General features: G+C 48.0%; 1 protein-coding gene across 2 annotated transcripts in view; it reads left to right on the forward strand.

The window, feature by feature from the left end:
- The window catches only part of CECR2 (CECR2 histone acetyl-lysine reader), a 103,753-nt gene that overhangs the window by 54,775 nt on the left and 33,722 nt on the right, over window positions 1–15,256 (forward strand). For both annotated transcript variants that reach the window (XM_072954701.1, XM_072954702.1), the window contains exon 2: window positions 3,902–3,996. In XM_072954701.1, coding sequence (XP_072810802.1) covers window positions 3,902–3,996 — 95 coding nt within the window. The remainder of the gene's footprint in view (window positions 1–3,901; window positions 3,997–15,256) is intronic.

A 15,256-nucleotide genomic window follows, 5' to 3' on the forward strand; every position in this document is an offset into this window, starting at 1 on the left:
GGCCTGGTCTCTCTCCCTGTGTCCTGCAGACACACATAGGTTAACCTTCTGTGTTTCACTATTCTTCTGTCCTGTCTTTACTGGCTCCTCGATACCTGAGTGATTTCCAGCAGGCCCAGTGGAGCGCGAAGAGTGAGACGGCATAGCCCCAGGTCTGGAGCTGCAGTCTTTGTTTGCCTCATGAAGTCCTGTTTTATTTTTTAAATTCATACAAATGTTTAAGTTAAAAATACCTTTCCAAACAACAACAAGCAACAGCGATAAAAACGAACAAGCGAAAACTCAGAACCGCCTCTCTAGGAAGCTGTGTGCTGTCTTCTCTTGGTCTCCTGTGTTCTGGCCGCACACCGTGTGGGCGGAGGGATACAGCCCTCACTGTGAGGGATAGGCTGCCCGCTCCGCGTGAGGCTGGTGCGGGCTGTGAGACCCTGTGTGCCCGTGCTGCCCTCGCACGCTGCCCGCCCAGCGCCAGCCCTGGGGAGTGCTGGGGCACCTCCGGCCCTGTCAGCACCTGGGGGTTGCCTGTGTATCGCAGGCACCTTCTTGGGGGGGGGGTGTCTGTGAGACTTGTGAGCCTTTGCTTAATTTCTGGAGCCAGCTTTGGTAATTTACTCCTTTTCTGGAAAATCGTGTTCTAGGTTTCCACACTGACTGATGTGATTGGTGTTTTCCTGTTGACCTAATGCTCTGGGCAGCAGCCACGTTTGAAGGGAAGAGCCACTTTGGTCTCCTTTCTGTTGTTTACTCAGCACCGCAGCCAGCGACAGCTATTCTGTGGACTGTTGACAGGACGCAGGGGCACCTGCTGGCCTGAGGACCCCTGGGGTGGAGCACTCGGCCAGTGGGCAGTCTGGGAACAGCGGTTTCGGGGTCCTCGCCGTTCCACCCACTTGGGCTGATTTATACTTCACTGTCTGAATAGGCACAGGCAAGCCTTTGGGATTAAATTAAATCATTTCAAGTTATAAAGCATCAGCTGCAGAGTCAGGGGTGCCTTCTGGAGGCTGAGCCCACTCTCAGGCCGCCCCTTGGCAAGCAGCAGGGGAGCCCTGCAGGAAGGTCTGCTTTGCATCGCCTTTGTGCGAGCACAGCTCTGGGTCCCACAGGGAGGCCCCTGTCTCCAACTGCGACCCCCCCCCCCAACGCCTTACAGTTGGTCTATGTGCAAATGAGAAAGATTTGTAGCCTTCTAAAATCAGATACAGCATGTGTGACCCCTTTTACCCTCCTTAAGGAAACTCAGAGGGATTATTGTGCCTGAGTGGTAGCTGTGCACGTTCCTTCTCTCGCAGGAGATTAGAGAAAGCCTGTCCAGGGCTCAGGAGCCTGTGTAGCACTGCGAGCACCTGCAGGGATACTTAGTGCTGGCCGTGCTCGGGGTTGGTGATGCTCTGCCCATGCTGCGCTGGGCTGTTGCTTCTGGCACAGCGAAGGCTCCCCCAGTGTGGACTGAGAGCTTCTTTATCTCCCTGCTCATTCCGGGGTTCTCTTCCTAGCAGCCCCACTTGCTCCTGAGGGCGTGGGAGGTGTGACAGTGTTAAACAGACTTGTCCCTAATGAACTGTGACGCCAGCTGCAAGGAGGGCAGTCCCGGTCCTCCCTCCAGCCCCTCTGAAGTGCAGGAGCTGCAGGAGCCCGTGCCCCTGCCCCCACCCTTCCTTCTTCTGTCCCAGAGCATCTTGGCAAAGTTCGGATTTCTGTGCTCACAGCTCAGTGCCCACAGTGAAAAGGACGTACAAAGGGGGAGAGGAGTGGGCGAGAGGAGGGGGTGGTTCTGAAGGATGTTTGTTCCTTGTTGCCTTCATCTGAGCCTTAGACTCTGGGTTGAAGGCATACGGGGTAAAGCTTTGAATACCCTGGATTTGGAAGTAGTTTTATTGGCTTGCGAACACAGTAGGCCATGTATTAAAATTGTTCTATTGTTCAGAAACCTGCATTTTGAAACGACCACTTTCTGGCCCTTCAGTCTGCTTTCCCCTGCACACGGTCGTTCAAGGAAGACGAGATAATCGCGGTGCTCACGTGTGGTGGGGCTCTTGCTGTGTGCTGTGCTGGTCTGCTTTTATACGCATCGCCTCATTGCCATCATCACAGAAGCACTTGGACGGGGTGCTTTTACCGTGAAAAACGTTTTCTCTAAGTTGTGGTAAAAGAGGCACAAACTTTCCCGTCATAACCATGTTAAGTGCAGTCGGGCAGGGTTAAGTAGATGCATGTTGTTGTGAAACGGCTCCACAACTTCTTCATCTTGCAGATCTGAAACTCTGTACCCACTGAAGTGAAAAAAGTTTTAACTGGTACCAGCACTTTTTTTCAGCAGGGTTAAAATTGCTTCCCTGCTTCTCCTTTGCCGCCTCTCCACGGTCTTCCTCTGGTCAGCGCTGGGCGGTGAGACCTGCTGTGCTCTGCGCCTGGGTCACCGTGAGGCGCCAGCTGCAGGGGAGGAAGGCTTTGCTCTCCGGGGCGTGTCGCTGTCCCCCCGACCCTTCTCCTCACCGCCTCTCCTTGCCGGTCCCACAGTATTCTGGCCCCAGGAGTGCTGACGTCGATGTCTGCCTGTCTTTGTTGTGCTGTCTTCCCTCCTAAGTAAACCAAGCTCCCCAGTGCGTGGGATGTCCCGTATTGTTCCACACAGGCAGGTGGCCAGAAAGTGTTTGTTGAGTGAATGAATCTGGACTAAACATAGCTCAAACCCTGTAATCCTGGGCTGGTAGAATGTAGGAAAGAGCTCTGCCCAAAGGAGCTGGCAGGCTGGTAGAAGACTGAGAACCGTGGTGGTGGGGGGTGGTGATGGTGATGGTCACCAGGTTTGTGTTCCCGGCGAGCAGAGTGTGTTCAGGCTGGGCTTCACGTCTGAATTTTGAGGTCTGTTCACCTGGGCGTCAGGGCAGCGTGGGATCCCTTCCTTTTCAGTCCGGCCGCCTCAGAGTCGTTTGTACTGTGTTTACATCCGTCACTTAGAATGCTCAGCAGACTTTCGTCCTGTGAAGTGTTCAGAGTGATTGTTACTGGCCAGGAACTTCTACGACTGCCCTCCTTGGGGACACTGCCCTGCACTTGGTGCTAAGGCCAGAAACTGCATCTTGGCACACCTCGTGCTTACACATCCACTCGCAAGACTTGAGAGAGTTTGCTTATGAGCTAGTCACACCATGAGCCTTGCAGCCCTTAGGGATGGCTGGCGGGAGGGGGTGGGCGTTGGGTTGGCGGCAGCCCGCGAGCCAGTGATGGAGCGCGTTCCATCATCCCAGAAAGCACAGGCTTGCTGTGGGATGCTGAGAAGGGAGGTAGACTCTCTCGAGTTCCGCACTGTCTCTGTCCCTGTAGCTCCTCAGCGGGTCTTTGTTGACAGCACTGTGCCTTCTGATCCTTTGGCCTTCTCTGCCTGAACCCCAGGGACAGCAAGTCCATCTCCCTGCAAGTAGACCGTTAGTGGGGACGTTGCCTCACTCCTTGGGGTGAAGTAAGATCAGGCTCGGCCCTGTAGGTGCTGCTTCTCAAAGTGGGATGGCTCCGGAAAGCTGTCGCGGACCCTTGACCCGTGGGAACTGAAATAAATGAACACTTCCTAATCGATCGCATATTTGCTCCTTTATTCTCTTGCCATTAAAACAGAAAGCCAGACAGTCGCGTTTGTGTGAGTTGAGCTCTTCTGCAGCTCTGCTGGCTTGGTTTTACGTGCAGAGACGTGAGTGTGTTCTCTACAGTGAGCGGAGAGGAGGGACGGAGTTCGGTGGGGTCAGTGGGAGTAAACCTGCGGAGAACTGGAACACCCGCGGCTCTTCTGGCCCAGCTGCGGGCTGTCTGTGACCAGGGTGGTGGGGATGGTGATGGTGGCGTGGAAGGGAGGAGCCGCTGTCTATGCGACCTCTCACTCCCTCTCCCTGCTTCTCCTCCTCAGGAGCTAGAAGCAGCTCTTCACAGGGACGACGCAGAGTTTATCAGCGACCTGATCGCCTGCCTGCTTCAGGGCTGCTACCAACGAAGGGATATCACGTGAGTAACCCGGAACTTGCTGTGTCCTGCAGAGGGAACTAATTAACCAGTCACAGTGGCGTCTGGTGTCTCCTGGAACAGCCGGCGCAGATCAAGGGCTGAGACACATGGTGCAACCCAGTATTTGCATATGGTTCCCCGGCCCCTTGTTGGCTCCTTCTGCAGCTGAGTTTTGTTTTTATTACAATTCTTGACTTTATTTTGCTCTCATAAATCTGTATCCCTTACTCTTGGCCCCACCAGGTACCACATTCAAGTGCAGTTTCTTCCTCTCAGCGTGTGTCTTTCTTTCTCATTTTTGTTTTCAGTATTGGTAAAATGATGCCTAAAAACTAAAACTAGATTTTACTGTATTTCTGCCCCTTGACCATCTTTTGTTCACATAAACAGTAGCATAATTTTTAACGTGGAGGATCTCGGTCCCCTCACACCATAACTACCAAGTAAGCAGCTCTCCAGGACATCTGAGATGTATGGGAATTGGGAGCAAAATCTCATCTGTATCAGCAAATAATGGATCTTCCTGTGTCCCTTGTTTTGATATACTCAATATGCATTTTCTGACTTGATAAACGTTTTCTTGCTACTGTGTTTCCACACAAAACTGAACGGTGGGCCAGTTCCCGGAAGTTGAGACAGGACCTTAATCCGTGCAAGTAGTTTGGGGTGTTACGATTCACATTTTTTCAGACAGTTGAAGACAGTATCTGAAATATTTTTGTTCTGATAAATCCACTCTTAGGTGCCTGGTGTGGTTGGGAAATAAACTTGTGGTTATAAGGTGAGGAGGAGATTGACTAAATGCTGCTTTTTTCTGGTGTAGAAATCTGTGTTTCTGAAGGGAGAGTCTGCTCCTGGACTCACTGTTGGTACAGTGACTTTTCCATCTGTCACAATGTCCCGCAAACATGGTTATGAAGTCTTCAGTGCATTTTTTCCCATTCTCTTTTTGAGATGTAACTTGGGAGTTTGTGTGGTTTTTAAGCACAGCTGTATTCATATGTAATTTCACTTTTCCATATCTTGCATTTTTTAATCATGATTACTTTTCTTTTAACCACCTTTTTTTGGATTTTTTTTTTTGCATTCTTTTTTATTGAAGCATAGTCAGTTCACAATGTTGTGCAATTTCTGGTGTTCAGCATAGTGTTTCAGTCACACGTATACATGCATATATTCATTTTCATGTTTTCATTATAGGTTACGACAAGATATTGAATATAGTTCCCTGTGCTATATATATGGTAGTTAGTATCTGCAAATCTTGAATTCCCAATTTATCCCTTCCCACCCCTATTCCCCCGGTAACCATAAGTTTTGTTCTATATGTCTGTGAGTCTGTTTCTGTTTTGTAACTAAGTTCATTTGTGTCTTTTTTTTTTTTTAAGATTCCACATATAAATGATATCATATGGTACTTTTCTTTCTCTTTTTGGCTTACTTCTTTAGAATGACAGTCTCCAGATCCATCCATGTTGCTGCAGATGACATTATTTCATTCTTTTTTTTATGGCTGAGTAGTATTCCATTGTATAAGTAGAGCACAACTTCTTTATCCAGTCATCTGTTGATGGACATTTAGGTTGCTTCCATGCCCTGGCTATTGTAAACAGTGCTGCTATGAACATTGGAGTGCATGTGTCTTTTCAAATTAGAATTTCCTCCAGATAAATGCTCAGGAGGGGGATGGCTGGATCATATGGTAATTATTTTTAGTTTTTTAGGGAATCTGCATACTGTTTTCCACAGTGGCTGCACCAATTTACGTTCCCACCAGCAGTGTAGGAGGGGTCCCTTTTCTCCACAACCTCTCCAGTATTTATCATTTGTGGATGCTTTAATGGTGGCCATTCTGACTGCTGTGAGGTGAAACCTTGTTGTAGTTTTGATTTGCATTTCTCTAACAGTTAGTGATGTTGAGCATCTTTTCATGTGCTTATTGGTCGTCTCTGTGTCTTCTTTGGAGAGATGTCTGTTTAGATCTTCTGCCCATTTTTTGATTGGGCTTCTTGTTTTTTGACATTAAGCTGTATGAGCTATTTGTGTATTTTGGAAATTAGTCCCTTGTCAGTTGCATCATTTGCAAATATTTACTCCCATTCTGTAGGTTGTCATTCCGTTTTGTTGATGGTATCCTCAGCTGTGCAAAAGATTTTAAGTTAAATTTTAGGTCCCATTTGTTTATTTTTGCTTTTATTTCCTTTGCTTTAGGAGACTAATCCAAAAAATATTGCTACAATTTATGTCAGAGAGGGTTCTGCCTATGTTTTCCTCTATAAGTTTTATAGTATACAGTCTTACATTTAGGTCTTTAAACCATTTTGAGTTTATTTTTGTATATGGTGTTAGAGAATGTTCTCATTTCATTCTTTCACAGGTAGCTGTCCTGCTTTCCCAGCACCACTTACTGAAGAGACTGTCTTTTCTCCATAGTATATTCTTGCCTCCTCTGCCGTAGGTTAATTGACCCTAAGTATATGGGTTTATCCTGTTCCGTTGATCCAGGTGTCTGTTTTCGTGCCAGTACCACACTGTTCTGATGACTGTCGCTCTGTAGCATAGTCTCAAGTCAAGGAGCCTGGTTCCTCCAGCTCTGTTCTTCTTTGTCAAGATTGTTTTCACTGTTCGGGTCTTCTATGTTTCCATATAAATGGTAGCGTTTTTTGTTCCGGCTCTGTGATGTTGCTGGTAGTCTGATACAGATGGCACTGAATTTCTGCATTGCCCTGGGGAGAGTGGCCACTCAGCAGTGCTGATTCACTGGACGCTTGTGTGGTCTTCAGTGGCCTTCAGTGGTGCACTGTAGTTTTCAGAGCGCAGGTCTTTGGCCTCCGTAGGCAGGTTTGTTCGTGGGTATTGTTCTCTTTTTTGTATGATGATCAGTGGGGTTGTTTCCTGAATTTGTTTTTCTGCAGTTTCGTTGTTAGTGTATAGAGATGCAACTGATTTCTGTCCATTAGTTTTGTGCCCCTGCAGCTTTCACAGATTCATTGATGAGCTCTCGTCGTTTTCTGGTCACTTCTTTGGGATTTTCTGTGTATGGTATCTTGTCATCCACAAACATTGACAGTTTTACTTCTTCTTTTCTGGTTTGGATTCCTTTTACTTCCTTTTCTTCTCTGATTATTATGGCTAGGACTTCCAAAACTGTATTGAGTAAAAGTGGGGAGAGTGGACATCCTTGTCTTGGTCCTGATCTTAGAGCAAGCACTTTCAGCTTGTCACCACTAAGTGTGGTTTTCATTGTGGATTTGCCATAAATGGCTCTCATTATGTTGAGGTATTTTCCGTCTGTGCCCACTTTCTGGAGAGTTCTTAATCATAAATATATGTTGGATTTTACTGAGAGCTTTTTCTGAATCTATTGAGATGATCGTATGGCTTTTGTCCTTCAGTCTTTTAATGTGTCCCAACAGTACATCTCTTGTCACCCAAGGACCAGGGTCCAGCCGGTCCCAGTGTAGAGTCTGGCCTGTGTTTGTAGATTCCTTCCACAGGCTCTGGGATTGTTGTTTTCTCATTTCTGGTATCTGTCCCCTGGTGGGTGAGGCTGGACTAGAGGCTTATGCGCTTCTCAAGCGAATAGAGTCTCCGTTTCCCCCAGTCCCATGAGGCTCCCAGAGCCAAGCCCCCTTGGCCTTCAGAACCAGATGTCCTGGGGTCTCCTCCTCCTCCCAATGCCAGAACCCGGGCTGGGGAGGTTGACGCGGGGCTTAGAGCTCTCACTCCTGTGGGAGGGCCTCTCTTGTTCAGCTTGTGGGTCGCCCACCCGGGAGGTATGGGGCCCAATTATGTCTTCAGCACGCCCCTCCTGCCGTCCTGCTGTGGTTCCCTCTTTATGTCTCCAGTTGAAGGAGATCTTCTTTGCTAGGTTCCAGTCTTTGTTTCGATGGTGGTTTAGTAGTCAGTTGTGGTTGTAGTTGTGAGGAAAGGCAAGCCTGTGGTCCTACCACTCACTATCCTGACCGGAAATCCACCTTTAAATGTGATAGTCAGATACTCCAGTTTAGTAGAAGGACATCTGTATCCAGCTGTTTAAACTGTTGTAAACATGCTGTATTGCATCACCTTGGACATAAACGTTGGCGCACCTCGTGAATTACATCCCTAGTTTAAATTTCTGAAAGTGTACTCACTCAGTCAAAAGAAATGCCCATTTAAGAGTTTTTAAATAAACCTCCAAGCGCCCATCCCAGAGTTTCTTCCATTTCACCCTTGACCCGTGGGTGCCTCACCTGCACTCTGGCCAGCAGGTTCTGGTAGCACAGACACTTTCGGGGCCCTCAGTCCTGTCCTGTGACAGTTTCAGCAGTGGTCCCAGCACTGCAGAGTGTGTACACTACTGTGACACGAGACATGACCTGGTGTGAGAAAGGCTCGTGAACTGAGCCTTCAGTGGCAGCCGCCCAGGCCGGCACCCTCCTGTCACCGAGCCCGGGGGTGGGTGAGTGGAGGAAGGGCTGGGCCCACCCGGGAACTGCAGAGGGAGTGGTGATGGTCTGGGGAACAGAGCCTAGAGGCTGCAGGGCAGAAGGCCTCATGTGGTTCAGAGTCCTGGCTCCCGAGTGTTAAATTTTGATTTCTTACCAACATCTAAGATAAGACTTCATGTTTAAACCCCCAGTCTGTGGCTCTGAGCGTCTAAGTTGCCCATCAGCTGGGGGGACGGCAGGGTCTGCATGCGCCCTCCTGCCTGCCTTATGGCTCCCACACTGAGTCTGGGGCTTCCCTCGTTGCCCATGGGGTGCACCGGGCCCGCCTCCCGTACCTCGCTCACCTGCCTGTCTCCTGCGTGCACATCAGTTTTAGGAATCTGGTGTTTGGCTTCAGCACATGGGAGTTGGAGCCTTGAAGGCTGTGTTGGCTGAGCTAAGAATTCGGGGTGTGACCCCAGAAGCGGGGAGAGCAGGGGACTTGTGAGACTGTAGTTGTGAGCCAGCCTCCTAGGGCAGATGGGTGGGTCAGGCCAGGTAGGGGCAAGGAGCTCAGTGACCCGCCGTCTTCAGCCCCGCAGGCCCTCCGTGCGTGGCCTCCTCCCGTGTTACAGCTCGCGTGTGCTCCTGTGTGCTTGGGTCATTTCTCCCGTCAGCATGTCACTGGTCAAGCACAAGGAATGCCTGTTCAGATTTGCTGGCTGACCTCCCACAGGAGACTGTCCCCCACCCTCAGCAGCTCTGGACAGGCCGTCGTGTGGCCGCCCCCGGTGCCGGGGTCGCAGTGCCCCCTGCCCCCGCGGGAATCGTCTTCTTTGTGACTCGGGCACCTGTCAGCCTGGTTTGGCTCTGACACCGTTGGTCTTAATTAGCCAGCTTGTCAAGTCTTCCCCCAAATGGTACAGTCTCATCATGACCTATGAGAACTTTCCTTGTTTTGATTAAAGTCCTGTATATTGCTCAGTAGAAGGTTGTAGCCTAGTTCGTTTAGGTCAGATTCGTTCCTGGCTTATTTTGATTTGCGATGCTGCTAAGAGTAGGGTTCCACGCCTGCTACGCATGAGCGCTTTGAGGTGCAGAGTATAACGTATCCCTGTGTTGTCTTGAGTCCACCTGGTTTTCCGGACCTTGATTTTGTAGGGCCACCGTCCCCCGTTGCTTTCAGTGTTTGTGCTCTGGCTGCTCCGTGCTGTTCCGGGCTGTGTCCTGCTGTACTTACCTACTGCTGGGTGAGAAGTTCCCCTAAACCTTAGCAACCTTAAAGCATTGCCAGTGTTTACATAGCAGCTTCTGAGGGTCAGGGATCTGGACACCACGTGGCCAGGGTGCTGGGCCCATGGTTTCTCCCTGGCTGTGTCCTAGGCGCCAGCTGGGACTGTGATCAACCTGAGACGTGCCTCCAGGAGGCCCCGTTTGTTTTCTGTGGCTGTGTAGCAGAGCTCACAGATGGAGTAGTTTAGAGCCGTGTTTGTTACCCCACAGTCTGTGGGTCTGCCCGTGGCCCTTGGGGCCCTGCTCAAGGCCTCGCAGGGCTGTGGTTGGGTTGCCTGGAGGCTTCACCGGGGGGCACCAGAGCTCCTTCAGGCTGATGGCAGAGTTGCCCCTGCGGGTGCAGGGCCCAGGTGGCTGGTGCACAGGAGCTGCCGTCTGCTCACAGCCTAGCTGGCTGCGTCTTCTCCGCCAGCAGGACAGGGCCGGCCACCGTCCCCCCCCCCGCCCCCCGTGCCCTGTTCTGTTGGCCAGAAGGGAGCCTCAGATGGGCCCCCTCACTCAGGAGAGAGGATCGTACACAGGTGTGAGTACCCGGGGGTGCCCGTAACTCAGGCTTCTGTTCCATCCACCACACCTTCCAAAACAAAGCTGAATAATGCTGGTCAGATGTATGCTGGCATAATCACATTTACTTAGTTATCAATGTGTCATAAAATCTACGTGGATTTTGATAGACTATTGGACAAGAACCAGTTGATTTTTGGATAATCACGTGTGGTTGTATATATAAATAAAGGAATTATCAAAAGAGGTTTTGATTTTCCATTTGGATAGTTGTAACCAACTTGTCCCATGTTTGCCATAACCTCCACCATAAAGCATAGAGAAGTACACACTTACTTTGGTAATATTCCCTATAAAAAGTTAGTTTGAAAACAGTGGATTGCTTCAGAATACTTTCGGCTTCGATGCAGCCTTTTTCCTTCACTCATACTTCACTGCGGTCCATCTCATTGTTTTCAGGCTTCTTGCGAGGTGAGGGCGACGAGGTGGTAAGAGATCACCTACGAGGATAACAGGCCGTGCTTATGGAAAAGAAACACATGCAGAGTCTGGGTCGCTCGCAGGCCTCGCAGCGATTAGAGGAGGAGAGATCCCCACAAAGGATTCAGAGAGCCGGGGCTCAGGTCTTCCCTGTCTCAGAATCCCAGGTCTGCTCCTCTGGCTTGGCTTCGACCCTGCATGTTCTGTCTTTACATAAAATTAGTGGTTTCGGCCGCATAAAAGAGTAAGTTTTAAAACATCGCCCAATGTAGTATAGAGCGGAAACCCTGCCCTCGCGAAGACGGGGCGCAGGGCGTGCTGTCCTGGCCAGCTCTCCCTTCCCGTGTGCATCTGCAGGTTCAAATAGCGTGTAAGTGTTTCGGAATGCGTCTGTCTCATCAGAAGTGTTTGCCACCAAGTGTAGACGCCCTGTGTCATCCTGTCCTCTGTCCCCTGCACACCTGCTTCTGCAGCCACACAGGGCCAGGGTTTGGAGAGGTGCCGGCACTGCCCACAGGCCTCATGAGTACTAGTGTCCTCCTTGAGGCAGCACCGTGTCAGGTACTCCTAAGTGACTCCTTTTGAAATGAGGGGTTCATTTCTTTCAAAAAATGGCAAAAAATGACCCTAGTCACATGTCATAAAATTTCAGATGTTGCTTGTAACGGGGAGGAGACGGGAGTTTTTCCTTTCCTTTTACCAGCAGCTGCTTCGGTGCCCTCTCTGCTGTTGGGCGAAGTTGTAAGTCTCTGATGCACAGAAGTAGAAGTGGGAACGGCGGGGGAAGGGGGAGTGCCCAGGGCGGGGGGGTCCCCGCTGTTCTGTGCTGCACCAGGAAGGCAAGTGGTGACTCTCCCATTTCTCAGAGCATTGCAGAATACATAATCTGTAATTTTCATTTGTGTGGGAAAAAAAATAAAGTACGTGAGATAAAAATACTTCTGAATGATCAAGTAAGTCTGAGTACTGTATGATCCAAGATTTTGAATTATTAGGTCTGGGTTGAGGCTCAGGCTTCAGCCTTTTAAAACTTGTTTTTGTTGTGGGGAGGCTGTAGCTCTGGTCCAGTGTGTGCTTGGATCCAAGCACGAGGTCCTGGGTTCAATCTCCAGCACCCCCATTAAAAAAATAACTTGTTACTGTTGATATGTAATAGTACACACAGAAAAGGACACATTGCTTAATTATACAGCTTAGTGAATTTGTACAAACTGAATATACCTCCACAGTGATCACCCAGACAAGAAAGCAGCATAATTGATTTTGCTTTTTCCATTGAGAGAAATTACCCAAAGTGATAATTATTTTGTCCCTCCAGTGCTGTCCACATGCACACAGAGTGAATGCATGCTCAGGACTCTCTGAAGTTTTGTTTTCATCCCAACTTAAAAGAAAGAGAATTTTGGACAAATGAATGCTTGCCTTTCCTAGTTCTAAGACTTAAGCTGTGGTGTGGAGCCAAGAAAGGTATATAATGTCTTTGTGCATTACTTGCCTCATCTGTAAAATGGGGATGATAAACATTCCTACTACTAAAGCTACTGTGAGGAGTAAATGGAACAACTTATGAAAGCCTCAGAACAGTCCTGAGCTTTTAATAAATATCATTTGTTACGTCAGCATGTATGGAAACATCGACGGTGCAGGTAGAGTCGATGCTGACCCAGGCTACCCTCCGTGTCTTACCTGTTGTGACTTGCGCGTTTCAGAACTGGGGTCAGCACACTTCCTGTGAGGGGCCAGAGAATGAGTCTTTGATGCTTTGTGTGGGTCACGTGGCCTGCAGCGCCCCACTTTGCCGTCACTGTGCTTCGTACTGCTGATCGTGGCTGCATCTTGTGAGACGTTTGTGGACACTGGGAGTTGAATTTTATATCATTTTCATGTTTATTCTTTTGATTTCTTTTTTCCCCAACCTTTAAAAAGGAGTGATTCTTTTACAGTCTTAACTTACAAGCTGTAAAAAAAAGATAGACATTCGGGCTGGACTCGGCCCACAGGCCATAGTTTGCTTGCACCTGTTTTTAGAAAATTAAATAGGTTACTTACTATGTCTAATTCCATGAGCTCAGTCACCGTCCTACTCAAGATTATATGAAATTTCCATCTCCCCAAAAAGGGCCCTTTGCCCTAAATCTAACCCCCCAAAAATCCCCCTGCACCCTATGTAACCACTGATCTGATTTTTATCGATTTATCAGATGTGGATTGTTTTGCCTTACTCTGAATTTCGTATGGAGGGGTCATGCAGAATGTACTCTGTGTGTGTGTGGTACCCACTGACACTGCTGGTTGTGTCGTTAGTCTGTTCCTTTGGAGGAGAGGGGTTCTAAGTTGCATCCCAGGGTGAAAACGTATCGGTTTATGTGTCACTAATTGGCGGGCTTGTGTGTTGCCTCCAGTTTGCGGCTGTTAGGAATAAAGCAGCTGTGAACATTTGCACAAATGGTTTTGTGGACATTTTTTCACTTCTCTTGGGAATTGTTGGGTCATATGGTGAGAGTGTGTTTAATGTTAAGAAACTTGTTTTCTAAGCAGTTGCCACCTTTATCCTCCTGCCGGCAACATATGAACAGTCTGGTTGCTCCGTGTCTTTGCCAACTTTCGTTGTTTTTAATTTTACCCAGTTTTTACTTTCGCTGGTTCTCTTGTGTGTAACACGGTAACTCAGTGTGGCTTTCATTTGCATTTCCCCGGTGACTGGATCTAGATCTAGACATGGATGTAGATACAGATGCAGATAAATAAAAATAATGGGCCGTGGCTGTTTCCTCCTCATGTGCAGCCTGCCTTTCCCCTTGTTTGACACTGAATTGCAAAGAATGGCAAGTTTTAATTTTGTTGAAGACCAGTTTATCAGTTGTTTTAGTTTGTGTCCTCATTTTGTTTCCTGAGAAATCAGGACATATGTCAATGTCGAGGAGTTGTTTTTTTGATGTTTTTCTCTTAGTTTTGGAGCTGTAGCTTTTTGCAGTTGTCATCGTGATGCATTTTAAGTTAGTGTGTGTGGTGTGAAGTGGAAGGTCGGTGTCCACTTGTTCATTAGAGATTCCACGTATGTCCAGCGTGTCCCTTTGATCTGTTGATCTTACATTTACACAAGTGTCAGGTTGTCTTGACTTTGGAGAGTTCTCCAGACTTTTAGTTTAGTTTAGTTTTTAAAATATTTTTACTCTTTTATGTTCTTTGCATACAAATTTAAAAATCAGCTCGTGGGTCCCCTCCCAGCCCCGCAAGAGCCTGCTGGAGAACATGGACATTCTGAGAGGTGCTGGATTTCTCAGTCCCTGGCCTGATACTTATTTCTCTGTTTGTTTACCTTTAATTGCAGTGACATTTTGTAGTTTCAGTGCAAAGATGTTGGACATCTTTCCATTTGTTCTAAGTATTTTATATTTTTCAGCTACTGGTTGCCAGTATGTGTAAAATACAGTTGATATTTTCATTGACCATGGTACTGCAGTCTTTCTGAATTGGTCTCTTAGTCTTTGTGGTCTTGTAGATGACTGAGGGCTTTTTGCAGTCTGCAGCTGGATACAGTTCTGCTTCTCTCACTCCCTTCTGCACCCCAGATGCTCGGCGCGCGCTGGCCCAGCCCGAGTGTGGTGTTCCTGTGCTGGGGAGAGTATTCAGCCTTCTACCTTGGAGTATGATGAAGAGTTGGCCCTTTTCTCTGTCATGGAACTCAGCTTGCCGATGCGTGGTTGAGGATTTCTCCACATACGTTTGTGAGGAATATTGGTCTGTTATTTTATTTTCTTACAAATCTGTGTCAGTTTTTGGCACTAGGGTTGAGAAATGTTCCCTCCTCCGGTTGCTGAGTTTGTGTGATTTCTTTCAGATGTTTCCTTGATATGTGAAACAATTCACCACTGACAGCCTTTGGGTTTGTCGTTTTCTTTATGCAGGTTTCGTTCTTACTGTTACTGGCTCAGGCTCTAATTGAGACTGTTTGGGGGCTTGTTTCTCAGGTGGCGATTCCACTTTCATTCCTGTTGTCGTTTGTTCTCTCTATTTCCACAGGTTTATCAACATTTCAGATGTTTACTAAGGAACCAGTTTTTGGCTTTGCCTGCTGTTAACCTGTTTTCTTTCTCTTGTTGTATTGATTTCTTCTTTTTACTTTCTTCTGTTTACTTTGGCTTTAGCCTGCTAAGTGACACACAGCCCTGGTTGTGAGCCTTTTTTATTTTCAACACAGGCATTTGAAAGCTATAAATTTGCTCCTCAGCTGTGTTTGCTTGCACCCCACAGATTTTCATGGGCTGTGGTTTCATTATCATTCAAAACGTGTTCTAATTCATGTTGTTACTTCTTCTGTGATCCGTGGGTTGTCAAAATGTGTTCCTTAACTTCTGGTTATGGTAGTGATTTGGGTGTAATTCCATATGCTCAGACTAGTGCACTCTGAGATTTCAGTCTGTTGAAGCTTGGTGAGCCTGCTTTATGTCCAGGTGAGCATCTCACATGCACTTGGTGAAGATATGTGTCCTGCAGTGTTTGCTGTAGCCTTGTGTAAATGTCAGTCAGGTTGGAGGTGTTTTTGAGATCTTGTCCTAACTGAGTCTTTT

This window comes from Vicugna pacos, chromosome 34 (genome assembly GCF_048564905.1).
Source record: "Vicugna pacos chromosome 34, VicPac4, whole genome shotgun sequence".
Taxonomy (NCBI): Eukaryota; Metazoa; Chordata; class Mammalia; order Artiodactyla; family Camelidae; genus Vicugna; species Vicugna pacos.